Source organism: Furipterus horrens, unplaced genomic scaffold (genome assembly GCF_987537825.1).
Source record: "Furipterus horrens unplaced genomic scaffold, mFurHor1.1.pri manual_scaffold_8, whole genome shotgun sequence".
NCBI classification, from domain to species: domain Eukaryota; kingdom Metazoa; phylum Chordata; class Mammalia; order Chiroptera; family Furipteridae; genus Furipterus; species Furipterus horrens.
In genome coordinates, this window is record NW_028327178.1 from 61,114,479 (window position 1) to 61,133,530 (window position 19,052).

Genomic DNA, 19,052 nt, shown 5'->3' on the forward strand with positions numbered 1-19,052 from the left:
ATGTGGTGGGTGGAGTGACTCTCAGTCAGCCACCTGGAGGGAACGACCCACCAAAGATTGACCCAACAACAATCAAAACCCAATTGCAACCACAAAGTCCACATAAATGGCATAAAAAGCATCCCAAGAGCATCAAGTTGAGGAGATCAAGGAGATTGCACCACTGAATCTCACAGGTCTTCTATCACAGACCATCACACCACAAATACAGGGAGTCACAGGAGATTAATATTCAGAAACAAGAAGAGTCACTTAAAATGGGGAGACAAAAAAACCAGCCACCAATCAAAGGAAAGGAGGAATCCCCAGAAAGAGTGCTAAATGAAACAGAGGCAAGCAAACTACAAAAAACTACAGGGAAACTACAAGGAACTTACTGTGAACTACACTAGCATGAAAAAGGACATAGAAACTATCAATAATAGCCAGGAGGAAATGAATAATACAATTGCTGAAATGAAGAACATAGTAGAAGGAATTAAAAGCAGGGTAGATGAAGCAAAGCTTTGAGTGAGTGAGCTGGAGGACAAGGTAGAAAAACTTCCAAGACAGAGCAACAAAATAAAACAAGACTGAAAAAGAACAAAACGTTTAAGGGAGCTGTAGGACAACATGTAACATAATAATATCTATATCATAAGGATACCAGAAAAAGAAGAAGAGGAACAAAGGATAGAAAACCTTTTTGAAAAAGTAATGACAGAAAACTTCCCTAACTTGATGAGAGAAAAAGTCACGCAGTCCAGGAAGCACAATCAAAATGAACACAAAGTGGCCCACTCCAAAACACATCATAATTAAAATGGCAATAGTTATAGACAGAGAACAATGGTTAAAGGGCTATTAACATATGTGGGAGCCCTGATAAGGCTATCAGCTGATTACTCAACAGAAACACTACAAGACAAAAGTGAATGGCACAAAATATTCCAAGTAATGAAAAGCAAAGTCTGTAACCAAGACTACTCTAACCAGCAAGGCTCTCCTTTAAAATAGAAGGCAAAATAAGGAGTTTCCCAGACAAAAAAGGCTAAAGAATACATCTTCACCAAACCAGCATTGGAAGAAATGCTAAAGAGACTGCTTTAAGAAGATAAAGAGAGAGGGGATGAGGGGAACACAGGTGTTAAGGGGGAAAATAATAATGAATAAGTACTTATCAATGGTAGTCTTAAATGTAAATGGAGCAAATGCTCAATTAAAAGACATGAGGTAGCTGAATGGGTAAGAAAACATGGCCCACATATATCCTGTCTGCAGAGACCCATCTCAGAAAAAAATATCTACACAGACTGAAAGTGAAGGGATGGAAAAATATATTCCAAGCAAATGGACATGAAATAAGGAGCTGGGAGGCAATATTTATATCAGATAAAATAGATTTCAAAAAAGCCCATAAAAAGAGACAAAGGAGAACCCTAAATAATACTTAAGGGAATAAGTCATCAGGAAGATATAACCCTTGTAAACATATATGCCCTACATAGGAGCACCCAAATATATAGGGAAAATCTTGGAAGACTTCAAGAAAGATATCAACAGCATCACACAGTAGGGGATTTTAACACCCCATTGTCTACAATGGATAGATCTTCCAAGCAAGGAAACAACAAGGATATCATGGCATTGAACAACACTCTAGATCAAATGGACTTAATTGATATATACAGACTATTCACCCCAAGGAAGCAAAATATACATTCTTTTCAAATGCACATAGAACATTTTCCAAGGTAGACCACATGGTAGGACACAAAACAAGCCTCAACAAATTCAAGAAAGTTGAAATCATATCCAACGTCTCCTCAGAATCACAGTAGCTTGAAACTAGAAATCAACCTCAAGGAAAAAAACCCAGACATTCAAACTCATGGGGAATAAATAACATGCTATTAAATAATGAATGGTTTAATAACAAGATCAAGAAAGTAATCAAATGTTTCTGGTAGCAAATGAAAATGAACACACAACAACCCAAAATGTATGAGACACAGTGAAGGCAGTCCTAAGAGGGAAATTTATAGCAATACACCCCTACCTAAGATGACTTAAAATTTTAAATAACCAACCTAACCTTACATCTACAAGAACTAGAAGAACAAAAAATAAAGCCCAGAGTGAGTGGAAGGAAGGAAATAATCAAATTCAGAGTAGAATTAAATGACATAGAGACTAAAAGAACAATTGAAAGGATCAATAAATTCAGGAGCTGGTTCTTTGAGAAGATAAACAAAATCAACAAGTCTTTAACCCTACTCATCAAGAAAAAATGAGAGAAGACCCAAATAAATAAAATTAGAAACAAGAGGAGAAATTACAACTGATAATACAGAATACAGAGGATTGTAAGGAATTGCTACAAACAAGTATATGCCAAGAAATTTGAAAACCTAGGTGAAATGGACAAATTTCTAGAAACATAATCTTCCAAAACTGATTCAAGAAGAAGAAGGAAGTCTGAATAGACAGATAACAACTAGTGAAATTGAATCCGTAATTAAAAAAAAAAAAAAACTTCCAGCACATTAAAGCCTTGGACCAGGTGGCTTCATAGGTGAATTTTAACAAACATTTAGGGAAGAGCTAACTCCCATCCTTCTCAAAGTATTCCAAAAAAATTCAAGCAGAGGGAAGACTCCCCAACTCTTTATGAGACCATTGTTATTCTAATTCTAAAACAAGGTCAAGATACAGCAAAGAAAGAAAACTACAGACCAATATCCCTGATGAGCATAGATGCTTGCAGGGAAAATGGAGTCAGTCAGGCTTCCTCACCTGGATGTCTGGGCATGAATGGCTCGGCAGCAGTAGCTAGAAACCTGCATGCACAGAACACTCACCATTATATAAGCAATTATGTCATTCTCTGGCACACAGCTGGCTTTGTCTACACTTAGTATATAGGAAGACAGGACTTTCTGCCTGCACAGATCGCCCCAGCACATGGAATATCCCATGTGGCTCTACATATTTTTTTTCCATCTGCTCAAATCCTGAATGGAACTTCCCAGTCTCAAATGTTTGCAGGACAACTGGCTTAGTCATCGGCAGGATTACTTGCAGCATGGTATGGAGCCCCTAATGCCCTCAGAGTGGGTCTTAGAAGGGTGGCCTGAAACCAGCATGTGGTATTCGGTGGCAGGTCTCCTTGTGGTTTGGGATTCTTCCGAAGACTGGCCTGAGGTCAGTAGCACTCCTGACCTGGTAGAGAAGGGCCTGTGGGTAGTTGGGGAGACCCTGGAAAAGCCGAGCACCTGGGGGGACCACCAGGCTGTGGGCTGGGTCTTTCTTTCAGCATTGCGATCTGAGATAGAACTTTGTGTTGTGGCAAAGTTATGAGAGCTCCAGGAGAAAGAAGAAGCCTTGGAGGCTCAGATCTGCATGCTGGAAGGGGACCTCAAGATGATAGAGTTACAGCAATCCCCCTTCCCAGTTGTAGTGGACAACTCAGAAGAGGAAGAGGAACCGGTTTCCCTGTGATTCCACCAGGTGGTGGTACAGACGATGAAACTGCAGCATCCTGTGTTGCCTGAGGGGTCCCAGCTTGTCCTGCACAGATGGTTGAACACACCACATATCACCCCTATACACAGACTGAGCTAGTGGATTTGAGGAAGCAGTTTTGGGAGCGTCCTGGGTAGCCTTTCACAGCATGGCTTCTCCACCTTTGGTAGTTAGGGGTGCACAGCATTATGTGCACTGATAATGAAATGGAAAAGTTGGCATCCATTACAATGCATCCCTCCCTGTGCCAGTGGCTACAGAATGGCTGGTTGCATGGAGGAGGACAGGGGTCCCACTCCCTGTTAGACTAAATTATGGCCACCCTCCATTCGGTCTGGGTAGGTGCAGGAGACATGCCAGACACCACGAGTAATTGACAGTCTTATGCAGATTTAGTACAGTTCTTAGAGGAATTGGGCATGTGTCAGGCTATGTTTAACCTGAACACTAATGGCCTGGATGATGAGCAGTTTACTGCAGGGATGATGGATTCAGTGCTGTAGAATGCTCCCCTCTGCCTCTTTTCAGTCCCTTATGGCCATTTTGGCTCTGTATGTTGGGTGCCTCATTAATAAAGTCACTACATACTGGCTCATTTGCAGTTGATATGGTGATTGAGGGTGGGGAATATCTATGTGAGTGTGGGATTCTTGCTTGGACTTGTGGCTTTGTTTTAGCAGCAGTTCAACAACTGTTTACAAGACGAGGTGGGCAGAGTGACTCTCAATCAGCTAATTGGAAGGAAGGACCCACCAAAGAGCAACACAACAACAACCAAAACGAAAACACTACCAGGGAGTCCAAATAAAAGGCATAAAGGGCACCCCAAAAGCATCAGGTTCAGGAGATCAAGGAGCCTGCACTGCTGAATCCCAGAGGATTCCTACTACAGAAAGCACACCACAAAGGCAGGAAATAAAAGCAGATCAATCTAAGAAGCAGAAACAAACAAGAAGGGCCACCTAAAATGGGGAGATGAAGAAACAACACCCCATCAAAAGGAAAGGAGGAATTTCCAGAACGAGGGATAGATGAAATGGAGGCAAGCAAACTATCAGACATGGAATTCAAAACAATGATAATAAGGAAGCTCAATGAACTCAACAAATTCAGAGAAAACTACAGCGACCTCCAGGGGAACTACAACAAACTCCAGAGAAACTACAAAGAAGTCCAGGGAAGATACAAGGAACTTACTGAGAACTACACCAGCATTGAAAAGGACATTGAAACTATCAGTAAGAGCCAGAAAGAAATGAAGAATACAATTTCTAAACTGAAGAACAGAGTAGAAGGAATCAAAAGCAGGCTAAATGACACAAAGGATTGGATCAGTGAGCTAGAGGACAATTGTTGTAGTAGTTTGTGGAACAGAGACGCAAAGGCAATACCAGCAGGCAGAATGAGTGATCAGCAATGAACGGAGGGCCGTAGCTTGCTCAGGCTATCAGCGAAGACTAGCAGTCCAACCATTCCTTTTATTGGGTTACAAAAGTAACTAAAAATAGAATAAATAGGATGTATGTGTATAGAATACATTCCTTATGTGATTATGGAGCAACATAGCTTCTGCGGATAGATTAAACATTAAACTATTATGCCTACAATACTAAACTACATTTTATCTAAAAACTGCAAAGCAAGGTAATAAATGACAAGGGTCCGTTCCACCTCAGATGTTATCACTATGGGAAAGGAGACACTGTTCCTTAGGACCCCTTTGTTCTCAGGAGCCTGTGACCTGAACACCAGGAACTGCATGCAGCTGCTGGCATCGGCAAGACTCATTTGCAAGTTCTTGCAGGCTGAGTCACAGGCCACCTGGACGATAGGGCTTGTATGCAAGCCCCCCGGCGGATGCCATCTGGCTTTCCTCTTCAGACAATGTATAAAAAAATTCCTAGACAGTGCAACAAAATGAAAAAAGACTAAAAAAGAATGAAGAGGGTTTAAGAGAGCAGCAAGACAACATGAAACAAAACAATATCCATATCATAGGGCTACCAGAAGGAGAAGAATAGGAACAAGGGATAGAAAACCTGATTGAAAAAGTAATGACAGAAAACTTCCCAAACATAAGGAGAGAAAAAATCTCACAAGTACAGGAAGCACAGAGCATCCCAATGAAGATGAACCCAAGGAGGCCCACTCCAAGGCACATCATAATTAAAATGGCAACATTCGAAGACAAAGAGAGAATCGTAAAGGCAGCAAGAGAAAAACAGCAAATAACATACAAGGGAGCTCCAATAAGGCTATCAGCTTACTTCTCAACAGAAACACTAAAAGACAAGGGAAAGGTAAAAAATATTTCAAACAATGAAAAACTAAGGCCTACAACCAAGAATACTCTACCCAGCAAGGCTCTCATTCAAACTGGAAGGTGAAATAAGGAGTTTCCCAGACAAATGAAGGCTAGAAGAATACATCTCCACCAAATCAGCATTGCAAGAGCTGCTAAAAGGAATGCTTTCAGAGGAAGAAGAAGAAAAAGAGAGAGGGAGAGGAACACAGGTACAAAGGGAAAAAGTCACAATGAATAAATACCTATCAATAATAACCTTAAATGTAAGAAGTCTCAATGCTCTGATCAAAAGACATAGGGTAGCAGAATAGATATGAAAACATGATCTACATATATGCTGTCTATAAGACACACACCTCAAATCAAAATACACAGACTGAAAGTGAAGGGATGGAGAATATATTTAAGCAAATGGACATGAAAAAAAAAAAAAGCTGGGGTAGCAATACTTATATCAGGCAAAATAGATCTCGCAATAAAGGCCATAAAAGGAGAGAAAGAAGGACATTTCTTAATACTTAAGGGAACAATTGATCAAGAATATATAACCCTTGTAACGTATATGCACCCGACATAGATACATCCAAATATATAAGGAAAATCTTGGAAGACTACAAAAAGGATATCGACAGCAACATGCTCAAGTAGGGGACTTTGACACCCCACTGCCAACAATGGGCATATCTTTGAAACAAAGAAACACCAAGGATATTGAGGCATTGAACAACACTCTAGATCAATTAGACTTAGTTGATATAGAACTTTTCACCCCGAAGAAGCAAAATATACATTATTTTTGAGTGCACAAGAAACATATTCAAAGATAAAGCACATGGTAGAACACAAAACAAGCCTCAACAAATTCAAGAAAATTGAAATTAAATCAAGCATCTTTTCAGATCACCATGGCTTGGAACTCGAAATCAACCTCAAGGAAAAAACTCAGAGACATTCAAACTCATGGGGAATGAATGACATGCTATTAAATAACGAATGGGTTAACAACGAGATCAAGGAAGAAATCAAAAAGTTTCTGGAAACGTGATAACAAACACACAACAGCCCAAAAACAATGGGACACAGCGAAAGTAGTCCTGAGAGGAAAGTTCATAGCAATACAGGCCTACCTAAAAAGGATAGAAGAATCTCAAATAAAAAAACTAACCCTACACCTACAAGAACTAGAGGAACAACAACAAACAAAGCCCAGAGTGAGTAGAAGGAAGGAAATCATCAAGATCAGAGTAGAATTAAATGACAGAGAGACTAAACAACAATTTAAAAGATCAATAAAACCAAGAGCTGATTCTTTGAAAAGATAAACAAAATCAACAAGCCTTTGATCAGGCTCATCAAGAAAAAAAGAGAGAGGACCCAAATAAACAAAATCAGAAATGAAAGAGGAGAAATCATAACTGATATCAAAGAAATACAAAGGATTGTAAGAGATCACTATGAACAACTGTATGACAAGAAATTTGACAACCTAGATAAAATGGACAAATTTCTGGAAAAATATAATCTTCCAAAACTGGATCAAGTAGAAGCAGAAAGCCTGAATAGACTGATAACAACTATTGAAATTGAAGCAGTAATCAAGAAACTCCCGCACACAAAAGCCCTTGACTGGATGGCTTCACAGGCTAATTTTACCAAACATTTAGGGAAGAACCAACTTCTATCCTTCTCAAACTATTTTTAAAAATCCAAAAAGAGGAAAGACTCCCAAACTCTTCTATGAAGCCAGTATTACCCTAATTCCAAAACCAGGTCAAGACACAACAACAAAAAAAGAAAACTACAGGCAAATATCGCTGATGAACATAGTTGCTAAAATCCTCAACAAAATATTGGCAAACAGGATCCAGCAATACATCAAAAAGATTATACACCACGATCAAGTAGGATTCATCCTATGGATGCAACAGTGGTTTAATATTCACAAATCAATAAATATAATACATCACCTAAACAAAATGAAAGACAAAATTCTCATGATCATATCAATAGATGCAGAAAAAGCATTTGATAAAGTACAACACCCATTTATGAAGAAAACACTCAGCAAAATGGGAATAGAGGGAACATACCTTAACATAATTAAGGCTATATATGAGAAACCCGAAGCCAACATTATACTCAATGGACAAAAACTGAAAGCATTTCCCCTGAATTCAAGAACAAGACAAGGTTGTCAACTCTCTCCACTCCTATTCAACATAGTGTTGTAAGTCCTAGCTACAGCAATCAGATAAGAAAAAGAAATAAAAGGCATCCAAATTGGGAAAGAAGAAGTCAAACTATCATTATATGCAGATGACATGATAGTATACTTAGAAAACCGTATAAACTCCATTAAAAAACTACTCGATATAATAAGCGAATTTGGTAAAATAGCAGGGCATAAAATAAATATACAGAAATCTAAGGTATTTCTGTACACCAGCAATAAAATATCAGAAACAGAGGCAAAAAAGAAAATACCATTTACTATAGCAACAAGAAAAATAAAGTACCTAGGAATAAACTTAACCAAAGAGATAAAAGACCTGTACTCCAAAAATTACATAACATTGAAGAAAGAAATTAAGGAAGATACAAATAAATGGAAGCAAATACCATGTTCTTGGACGGGAAGAATCAGCATCATCAAAATGGTCATACTACTCAAAGCAATTTACAGATTCAATGCAATCCCTATTAAAATACCAATGACATATTTCACAGACATAGAACAAATACTTCAAAAATTCATATGGAACCAAAAAAGATCCCGAATAGCCAAAGCAATCTTGATACAGAAGAACACAGCAGGAGGAACCACAATACCAGACATCAAACAATTCTACAAAGTCACTGTGATCAAAACAGTCTGGTACTGGTGTAAGAATGGACATATAGATCAACAGAACAGAATAGAGAGTCCAGAAATAAATCCAGGAATATACGGTCAACTAATATTTGATAAGAGAGGAAAGAACATAAAATAGAGTGAGAAGAGCCTCTTTAACAAACGGTACTGGGAGAATTGGACAGGGACATGCAAAAAAAATGAAACTAGACCACCAACTTACACCACACACGAGAATAAACTCAAGATGGATCAAAGACTTAAATGCAAGCCGTAACACTGTAAAAGTCCTAGAGGAAAACATAGGCAGGAAAATTTCAGATATCCCACATAACAATATTTTCATGGATACATCTCCTAAGGCAAGAGAAATAAAGGGAAAAATAAACAAATGGAACTACATCACACTGAAAAGTTTCTGTTCAGCAAAAGAAGACATCAGCAAGATGAAAAGGAAACCAGCCTTATGGGAAAATATATTTGCCAATGATACCTCAGACAGGGAAATGATCTCCAAAATATATAAAGAGCTTATATGACTCAACATCAAGAAAACAGACAACCCAATTAAAAAATGGGCAAAGGTCCTGAACAAACACTTCTCTGAAGAGGACATACAGAAGGTCCATAGACACATGAAAAAATGCTCAACATCACTACCCATCAATGAGATGCAAATAAAAACCACAATGAGATACCCCTTTACACCAGTTGGAATGGCCATCATCAACGAATCAACAAACAACTTGTGCTGGAGAGGATGCGGAGAAATGGGAACCCTGGTGCACTGCTGGTGGGAATGCAGACTGGTGCAGCCACTATGGAAAACAGTTTGGAATTTCCTCAAAAAACTAAAAATGGAACTGCCTTTTGAACCAGCGATTCCACTGCTAGGATTATACCCCCAAAATCCTAAAACACTAATTCAAAAGAACTTATGCACCCCTATGTTCATAGCAGCACTGTTTACAATAGCTAAGTGCTGGCAACAGCCTAAGTGCCCATCTGTAGATGAGTGGATCAAAAATCTGTGGTACATTTACACAATGGAATACTATGCAGCAGAGAGAAAGAAGGAACTCCTGCCATTTGCGACAACATGGATGGAACTAGAGAGAATCATGCTTAGTGAAATAAGCCAGGCAAAGAGAGAAAAATACCATATGATATCACCTAATACAGGAAACTAAAGAACAACATAAACAAACTAACTAAATAGGACAAGGAGCAGAATAACAGTCAATAGGGGGGAGGGGGGAGGGAGAGAAGGGGTATAAGAACGGGAAGGGTTTAGTCAAAGAATGTGTATAAATGACTCATGGACATGGACAACGGGGAGGGATATGATTGTTGGAGAAGGGGTGGGCTGGGTGGGGGGGAGCAATGGGGGAAAATGGGACAACTGTAATTGAAAAACCAAAAAATAAAATTAATAAAATAAAATGAAATAAAATAATTAGATGGCAAAAAAAATAAAAATAACAGCTGGTCTTAATCAAGATGGGGAAGGTATGAAGGCTAGTCCTGCTGAAATGAAGAAAAGCACATACGAAACAAGTGGTGAGGGACGGAAAATGAGGGATCAAATCAACAAATCGGAACATAGGGAAAGAAAGAGGAAACGAAAAGTGAGGAAAATGAGGAGAAGCTCAGAAACCTCTGGGACAACTATAAAAGAGCGAAAATCTGAATTATAGGATTGCCAGAAGTTGAAGAAGAAGAACTAGAAATTGAAAAATTATGTGAAAAAATAATGAAGCAGAACTTTCCTAACTTGGGGAAGGAAATAGACTTACAGGTCAAGGAAGCACAGAGAGTTCCAAATAAACTAGACCCAGGGAGAACCACACCAAGACACATTATAATCAAAATGTCAAAAATTAAGGATAAAGAGAGAATGTTAAAAGCAGCAAGAGAGAAGAAAAGAATCATGTACAAAGGGCTCCCAATTAGACTATCAGTTGATTTCTCAAAGGAGACTCCTCAGGCAAGAAGGGTCTGGCAAGAAATACTCGAAGTAATGAAAAGCAAAAACCTACTATCATGATTACTCTATCCAGTAAAGCTGTCATTCAGAATAGAAGGGCAGAGGAAGTGCTTTCAGGACAAAGTAAAGCTGAAGGAGTTCATGAGATCAAAACCTCTATTATATGAGATGTTAAAGGGACTTGTTTAGAAGAAGGAGGATCAAAACTATGAGCATTAAAATGAAAACTGCATCACAACAACCAACAACAGAAGCTAGGGAATCGAAACATAGGCGAACTAAATAGGCAACGAGAGTGGGAAAAGAATTATAGGTATGGGGAACATATAGTGGGGAGGTCAGCAGGGAGGAGGAAGGGGAGAAAGGGAGGGAGATGATGCAGGAATTAAGAAGCATAGTAGGAGGGAATAGAGTAGACAGGAAGATGTTGAGTAAAACTATATGCACAACCAATGGGCATGGACTAAGGGGGGTGGGACAACTGGAGGGGCCGGTCACTGGGTGGAGGGGAGCAGAGGGAAAAGAAATTGGGACAACTGTAACAGCATAATCAGTAAAACATATTGAAAAAAAAGATTGTTAAATTCTTGATAAATTTTTTAAAAATGGAAATGTGTGTTATTTCAAATTTTGAGCATTAAGACAAATGTTTTCGAATTGTTCTATTTTAAATAGGCATAATTCAACTTCAGATAAAATGCAACTGTGGTTTTCAGGAGTTTTCCACTAAGAGAGGAAATGCAGGGTTTTTTTTCCTAATAGGTTTATTTAAGTATAACTTGCATACCATAAAATTCACCTATTATAAATATACAATTTAAGTATTTTGATAAATTTCCTGAGTCATACAACACTCATGCCAGCCTACAACACTCATGCCAGTCAGTTTTAGAATGTTTACATCACCTCACAAATACAAGTGGTGGCTGGGCTCTGGCAAAATCCATGCCAAAACCAACATGCACCACCCCATCTCAACCTAATTCCATGCAAGGCCAATATAAAGGCCAGTTTCCTCCTTCCTCTCCTCATGACTCCTATTGGTGACAGCCGTGAGTCATTCTGGCTCCTGGACTCATTTTTCTCTTCCCACTCTCCACCTTGTGCTCTGGATAGCTACTCTGAGCTGGAGAAACATGTTGTTTTCTGGAATTCCAGGCTTTGACATGCCCCACTCTCCCAGAGCCAACCCATCTGCTACTCCATTTGAATGGAGCCTATATAATTTGTTGCTCCAGCTGTCTGCTCCTGTCTGACATAGCAAGGCTGCAATCCCAGAACTGCCTTTCCATGGCACTTTGGGACTATCTAGTACTGTTGGATATTTACCATAGCAGTGGAATTCAAACTCTTCCAGAGCAAAAAACTCTTCCACCTTTACCATGCATGGGTCTACCTTTGCCTTCTCCTCCAGTCTCTTCCCCATTTGGCCAGTAAAGCCGGTGAGGGTACTGGTCTTGGTGGACCTGTTCTCTATGACCTCCTTAAGCTAAGAGGAGGCCCTCTTCTCTTTTCGACTGGGGAGGGTATGGATTTTTGTCTGCTTTGTTCACTGATGAATTCCATGACCCTAGTACAATACCTGATCCATTGTTTGATTAATGCCTGCTATGGGCATTAATCAAACAATGAATTAAATAGAATTGGAATGCTGTAGTCCCCTTGTAAGGGTGCTGTATGAAGAGGGCAGGAGTGTTCTCAGTTCCTTTCCATCTTGATAGTTGGAAAGTCCCTTGAGAAATAGGTTCTATTTGATCTATTTTAAGCTTCTTACAGATGTTTGCATATAATTTCTCTGAGGATCCCTGAGTCACTGGGCCATCTTGGGAGCTGGTCTCCCCCACAGAACTGCCCACAAACCTTCCTTATTCTTCTGCTCAGGCCAATCTTTGATGCTCTTCAGCTGTGTTAGTTACCCCAACTGGACCCATAACACCAACTGAGCCAGCCTATTCTGAGACATTTGGGCAGTTGCTTCAACCGCTAGGCTCCCTTTTGGGGTTGTGATCCAACTCCTCTTTTTGGCTCAGCCTTCTACCAAATGAAGCTCCCTAATTCCCCTCTCCACAGAGTCCTGGGAGGTCATCCTGAGCCACAGCTTTCAGGTGCCTCTCCACAAAGATTCTGGCTTTCTCCCGAGTTTTGTAGCCAGCTTAATTTCTGGCCTCACTATAACCTTGCTTTTTTCTTTGTAGTGTGCCGCCAGGTCTTGCCCTTCTTCAGCGGAGAAAATGCCACCTATCACATCCTGTTAGAGAGATTCTGCATGTTGGTCCTGTTAGTGCGAGCACTAAGGTGATACTGCTGTGGTCGTCTCCCTTTCCAATGTTCGACTCTTAGAGGAAGACATTCTGGGTCCAAATGCTGGGTTAACAGGCCCTCAGGCCTGCAGGCCCAGAGACCCCATTATTCCCATGAGCCTGCTTCTGAATGTGGGTCTGGTCTATGAGCAGCAGGTAGGCGAGCCCAGGCAGGCTGGCCAGGCCTGGGGAAGGGGGAAGCGGCAAGCGGTACCTGGGGTCCGGGCTGGAGAACAGATTAGTAGAAAGATCCGAGTTGGGGAGCGGTTCTGGAGCGGTGTGTGTGGGGGGGTTGGGGGGTGCAGGATAAATATGTGGAGGGGGCGTGGCGAGTACTGGGAGTAGTTCTGAGGGCGGAGTTGGGCCAAGGAGATACTGTGGGCGGGGCTTAGGGCCGACCCGAGGGTTTGACTGGCCTGGGGCGGAACTGAGGGCCCGCAGCAAGCTTGGCGGAGGGCGGGACTAGAGGGTTCGGGGCGGAGCCAGGCCGGCTGGATTCTGCCCGGCCGGGGCGGGGCAGAGGGCCGGCTGGGATTGGACCGGGGCCGGCAAGCTTTGGCGCCTCTGCTTCAGGTGTTTGGGAGGCCCACGTCGCCTGGCGCCAGCGGCTTCCGTGAGCCTAGGCGGTCCCCAGCATCCGGAGCCGGCTCGCGGCTCCCGGGAGGACATGGCGGGCCCGGGCCCGGGGGACCCAGATGAGCAGTACGATTTCCTGTTCAAGCTGGTGCTAGTGGGCGACGCAAGCGTGGGCAAGACGTGCGTGGTGCAGCGCTTCAAGACCGGCTCTTTCTCGGAGCGCCAGAGCAGCACCATCGGCGTCGACTTTACCATGAAGACGCTGGAGATCCAGGGCAAGCGGATCAAGGTGGGAGGTCCGGCCTGGGGTCCCTGGGCCAGGGTGGCCTGCTCTCTTTGGCCACTACGCTGGCCGGGCTCCGACGTGCACAGGAGGTAGCCAGGGGCCCTGAAAGGTTCTCCCTCAGCGGGGGCGGGGGTCGTCCTGTTCCCTCAGTAGCTAGGATTATTCTGAGGTGTCTGGTAAAATCCCTTTTGCTTTCCCTTTACCCTCCTCCTGTCGGAGCAGGCCTGGGCCGGGGGGTCTGAGCCAGGTTCAGTCCGCAAAGCGCCGGCCTCCTGTGTGTGTGCGCGCGCTTCGGGGGTGGCGCGGAGGAGGCTCTGCCTTCGTCAACACCCTTTGCTCCCGAGTAAGTGGAAGGCAACCGAGTGCCTCAGAGTGCGGGGGACAGATGGACGCCTGGCTGGCCTGACCCTTCCCCACCGCGGCTGAAGCCCCAAGCTCGGCCCTCAGGTTGGGAACCCAGCCAGAAAACTACACCCGCCCCGCAACCAGGAGGAATCAGGAAGCAGTTGCTTCTAGGACCGGAGGGCCCAAACTTTTTGTCAGAATTTCCGGTCTGGCTACGCCTCTCTGCAGTCTCTTTGTGGACCTGGTGGTGGAACTTGACTAAGGCCTTGCACTGGGTCCCCTCCCCCCTCTGGAGTTTGATAAACTGAGAATTTCACAGATACTGGAAGGTAGGCGAGAGAACCAATCTTTGGCAATGTCTCCGAATAGGTACAGCAGGATGTAGGTGCTACGGTGCTCTGGAAGTAGTTTGATGAATAATATTTGTGATTAATGAATCAGAATTTCTTAACCCGGGTGTCATCCCTCTAACAGAGACCGACGCCAGCACAGAGCATTATTTTTTTCTTGCTCAGTAACTTTACTTAACTGCACTGTACAGAAATCCTTTTCCTTTTTTCATGCTTTTTAGTTCACATGATCTCCAGGGCAACTCCTAAGAGCACTGGGCAGGGGCAGTACAAGGCAAGTGTCATCTCCGTGTTTTCAAGAAGTTGAGCCAGGGCGATTGTAGTTGTTGAGCCCTGATGCTGTGGGGCCCTGCCTCCTTGGTCTGCTGTAGCCTGCTCATAGTTGCCTTTGGCCGGGATACTTAGCTCTTTGTACCTGCAGAAGTTGGATAATTTCTGTGTTGCCTCCCTCCTGCCCCTTCATGGACAAAAAGTAAGCCAGCGGTCTTTACATGAACACAGTGCATCTACAGTAGATGAGACGGTGGAGGCAGAAACTACCTGTCTGAAGGTTTTTTTTTTTTAATAGTTTTTTTTTTGTTTGTTTCTGTGTGTTTCTGGTCTCCTTGGGATGGGGGGAAAAAAGAGCAAGGTGTGGCAAGCAACGTTGATTTATTATTTGGGACCATCCCTTTTAGAACAGATAGCCAGGGAAAGGTGGTGGAATGGGTGGAATATATCCATGGTCGAGTTTGTGCCCTATGATGATGCCAGAAGCCACAGGGAAAGTGGAGTATTAAAATATAGGCATAATCAGCAGTAGCATTTTTGTAAGCTGTCAGCCTGCTCCCACTCCAGTGTTTGTGGTGGTCAAGGAAAGGCCAGGGTGTTTCTGTTTACCCAGTGAGATAATAACCTGTGCCCCTTAGGAGCCCAGGGCATACTGTGTACCCAAGCACAGGTTATGCAATGCAGAGCAGGCAGTTCATTATTTGTTTTGCTTATGGTCAACTCCAGATTGTTCTTAGGAGGCAGCTGGGTGAGACGGGGAATGGGAGAACAGTGTAGATATGGTAAAACTTTTAATAGTTATAATCATTGCCCTTCTTGAGAGTCTTGTGTGCCAGCTATTTTACAGATGTGTTACTATTCACCCCTTTTCACATGGGACAGGCTTGCACCAGAGCACACAGCTAGTGAGTGACAGAGATGGGAATTTTTCTTCCAGATTTATGACTCCAAAGCATTGAGGTCTTTCCTCTCCTTAGAATGTGATTGTTTGGTATGGGAAGGCCTTTGGCAGTTATTTACCTCCTCATTTTGCAGTCAGAGAAACCTGAAGCTCAGTGCACTGAAGAAGCTCTGAATTAAAACTGAGCAGCAGTGGGTAAGGAACAGTCTCTGAAGTCAGGATTTCTGAGCTCTACTGACTCATCAGGAGTAAGTCATTTTTTCTCTCAGAGACTTTCCTAATCTGTAAAATAACTTTAAGATGTTTTCCAGCGATGTAATTTAAAAAATAAAGGGTCATGAGGTTTTAATTTACATACAGTAAACGTCACCCATTTTTAGGTGTACAGTTCTGTGAATTTTGACAAATGTATACGGTCCTGTAACCACCACCACAATAAAGGTATGGAATACTTCTATCAACCCAGCAAGTTCCCTAGTATCCTTTTGTATTATTATCCTCCCGTCACCTCAGTCCCTGGCAACCACTGCTCTGTTTTCTGTCACTATAGTTTCAGCAATGTGATTTTTCCTGGAACCTCCAATGAGCCAGAAGCATGTCCATATCAGGGATTTAGTTTAAAACCTTTAAAACCTTTCCAGGGGCTGTCCAGGGTCCAAAAAGCATCCAGTGTTAGCTCCTGAACTTCCTTTCCCTATAATGTTGGCTTTTGTTAGAGCTTAAAGAACCTTAGAAATAGATCACCTAGTGGTTTTCCAGTACCTCTGAGCTCCAGTGCTTGGGGATATTGTGGGTGTAGGGGGAAGGTCAGGAGACCACAGGTTCAGAAGAGTCGCTAGCTTTTTACGCAGCCAGAAAAATACTACTTTTAATTAGTTTTATATTGAGGTTCCACTTATTTATAGTTGATTAAAGAGTTCTGTTGCTAAAAAATAAGTTTGAAACATCACAGATCTAGTTAAACTCCTTGATTCCACTAGTCACTTCCTATTGCAACCAGAATAACATCCAAATTCCTTACCTGAGGAAATAGCCCCTGCTTGCCTTGCGAACTTCACCCATCTCCGTGTGTCCCTCACTCAGTACTCTCCATTCTCACTAGTCTTTTCTGTCTTTCAACCATGCTTGCCTCAGGCCCTTTGTGCCCTTTGTAATTTTACCCCTGCTTGTCATACTCTGTCCCAAGGGCATCTGCTTGGGACTGCTGCTTCATCATTTGGGTTCCACTGAGAATGCTATCTCCTCAGAGAGGACTTCCTTGGCTTCCCAGGTTTCCCATTATTGGATCAATTCAAGGGTAAGTTCGCAGCACTTACCAAGACTTGAAATTACTTTGTTGGTCTCCCTCTGTACAATTTCAGCTCCTTGAAAGCTCAGAGATTCAGTCTGCCTTGAGTTATCAGTGAATTCTGCATCTATAACAGTGTCAGTGCTGTTCAATACATGTCTATTAATTAATTTTTATTTATAGAGAGGAAGCTGAGGCCAAAATAAGTGAAGTGACCAACATGCCCAAGGCCATATGCAAGTCAATGACAAAACCAGGATTTGAATCCAGTCAGCCTGGCTTCTAAGCCCAGTGGTTTGTTTTTAACACTTGACCACCCTTCTGAGGCCCTCTTAAGTTCATAATGATGACCCTGAGATCTTGCAAGTTAATGAATCTAGGAAAAATGCAGTTGTGGCCACTATAAGAGAAGAATTTGGACTTGGGTATTTTATAGATTCAATTGTAAGGATTGAAACCCCCAAGAATTTCATGGTAAACAGATGTTTAGCTAATAGAACATCTAGCCAGTTTTAAACAGTTCACATAACTGGCTGTGCTGATTAGTAAAGCTCTGTATGTGGTGATTGGCTCCTATACCGTACTCTTTGTGGATTCCTTTTGCCCTAGCTATGCAGACTGAACCTTGAGAGTGATTCTGGGTGCTGCCAGTCTTTTAAATTGTGGAGTCTCTGAAAGAAAACACTGGGTGCTGGCTGGTGTGGCTCAGTGGATTGAGTGCTAGCCTGTAAACCAAAAGGTCATAGGTTCAATGCCCAGTCAGGGCACATCCCTGGGTTTCAGGCCAGGTCCCTAGTTGGGGGTGTTTGAGAGGCAACCTATCACTGTATCTCTCACGCACTGATGTTTCTCTCCCTTTCTTTCTCCCTCCTTTCCCCTCTCTCTAAAAATAAATAAATAAAATCTCAAAAAAACAAAATAAAAAGGAAAAAAGCAAGCACTGGATTAGAAGTCTGAAGGTCTGGGTTTTATGTCCAACCCTGCCACAACAGTGGCTAGTTCCTTTTCTTGGAGTCCTAGGCTTCCTCATTTGTGAAATGGGACTGATTTTCATTCTGCCTACTTCTTAGTGTTGTTGGAAAACTATGGGCATGCTTAAAATAACTTAAAATTCTCTATGTATTTTGAATTGACATCATCCACATTGTTCTGAATTTCAAAATTTCCAAGATGTGAAATGGCATACAGTAAAAAAATCTCCTTTCCACATTTGTGTCCCAAGCCCACCCAGTGCCCTCTAATAAAAGGCAGTGAGCCCTGACTGGTGTGGCTCAGTGGGTTGGGCATCATTCTGCAAACTGAAAGGTCGCTGGTTCGATTCCCAATCAAGGCAATACCTGGGTTGTGGGCTAAGTCCCCAGTTGGAGGCGTGTGAGAGGCAACCAATCGATGTTTCTCTCCCTCTCTCTCTTCCTCTCTTTCTAAAAATAAATAAAATTATAAAAATTTCAAAAGAAGGGTATTTAAAAAAAAGAGGCAATCAGTGTTAACCCATTTCTTGTCTATCCTGAAAGTGCTGTCATAAATAAAACCAAGAAGTCACAAATATAAGGAATTATTTTATTGCTGTTGCAATTTCCTGCCCTTGATTAGACAAATTTTTTTTAATTTAAATTTTATTTTTCAATTATAGTTTACATTCAGTATTATTATGTATTAGTTTCAGGTGTACAGCATAGTGGTTAGACAAGCATGTATTTTACAAAGTGTTCTGCCCAATACTTTAGCACCCACCTGGCTGCATACATAGTTATTACAATATTATTTATTATATTTCCTAATCTGTACTTTACATTCCTGTTACTATTTTGTAACTACCAATTTTTACTTCTTAATCCCTTCACCTTTTTCACCCAGTCTGTCTCCCAACCCCCTTCTTCTCTGGCAACCACAGTCTGTTCTGTGTATCTGTGGGTCTCTATTTCGTTTGTTCATTAATTTTGTCCTTTAGATTCCACATGTAAGTGAAATCATATGGTATTTGTCTTTGTCTGACTTATTTCACCAGGCATGATACTCTCTAGGTCCATTCATACTTAGATGATTTCCTTTTTTAAAGTATCGTATTGTTTATGCTATTACAGTTGTC

The 19,052-nt window shown here is 41.9% G+C and overlaps 1 protein-coding gene across 11 annotated transcripts in view; it reads left to right on the plus strand.

Moving 5' to 3' along the window:
- Window positions 1-13,433: 13,433 nt before the first annotated feature.
- The window catches only part of RAB43 (RAB43, member RAS oncogene family), a 78,789-nt gene continuing 73,170 nt past the window's right edge, over window positions 13,434-19,052 (plus strand). For 9 of the 11 annotated variants that reach the window (XR_016512738.1, XM_090285936.1, XM_090285935.1 and 6 more), the window contains exons 1-2: window positions 13,434-13,812; window positions 16,862-16,972. Coding sequence is in view for 10 of the 11 variants with exons in the window: in XM_090285936.1 (XP_090142062.1) it covers window positions 13,615-13,812; window positions 16,862-16,972 (309 nt within the window). In the remaining variant the exon portion in view is untranslated. The remainder of the gene's footprint in view (window positions 13,813-16,861; window positions 16,973-19,052) is intronic. The other 2 variants (XM_090285932.1, XM_090285931.1) reach the window with 2 other exon arrangements.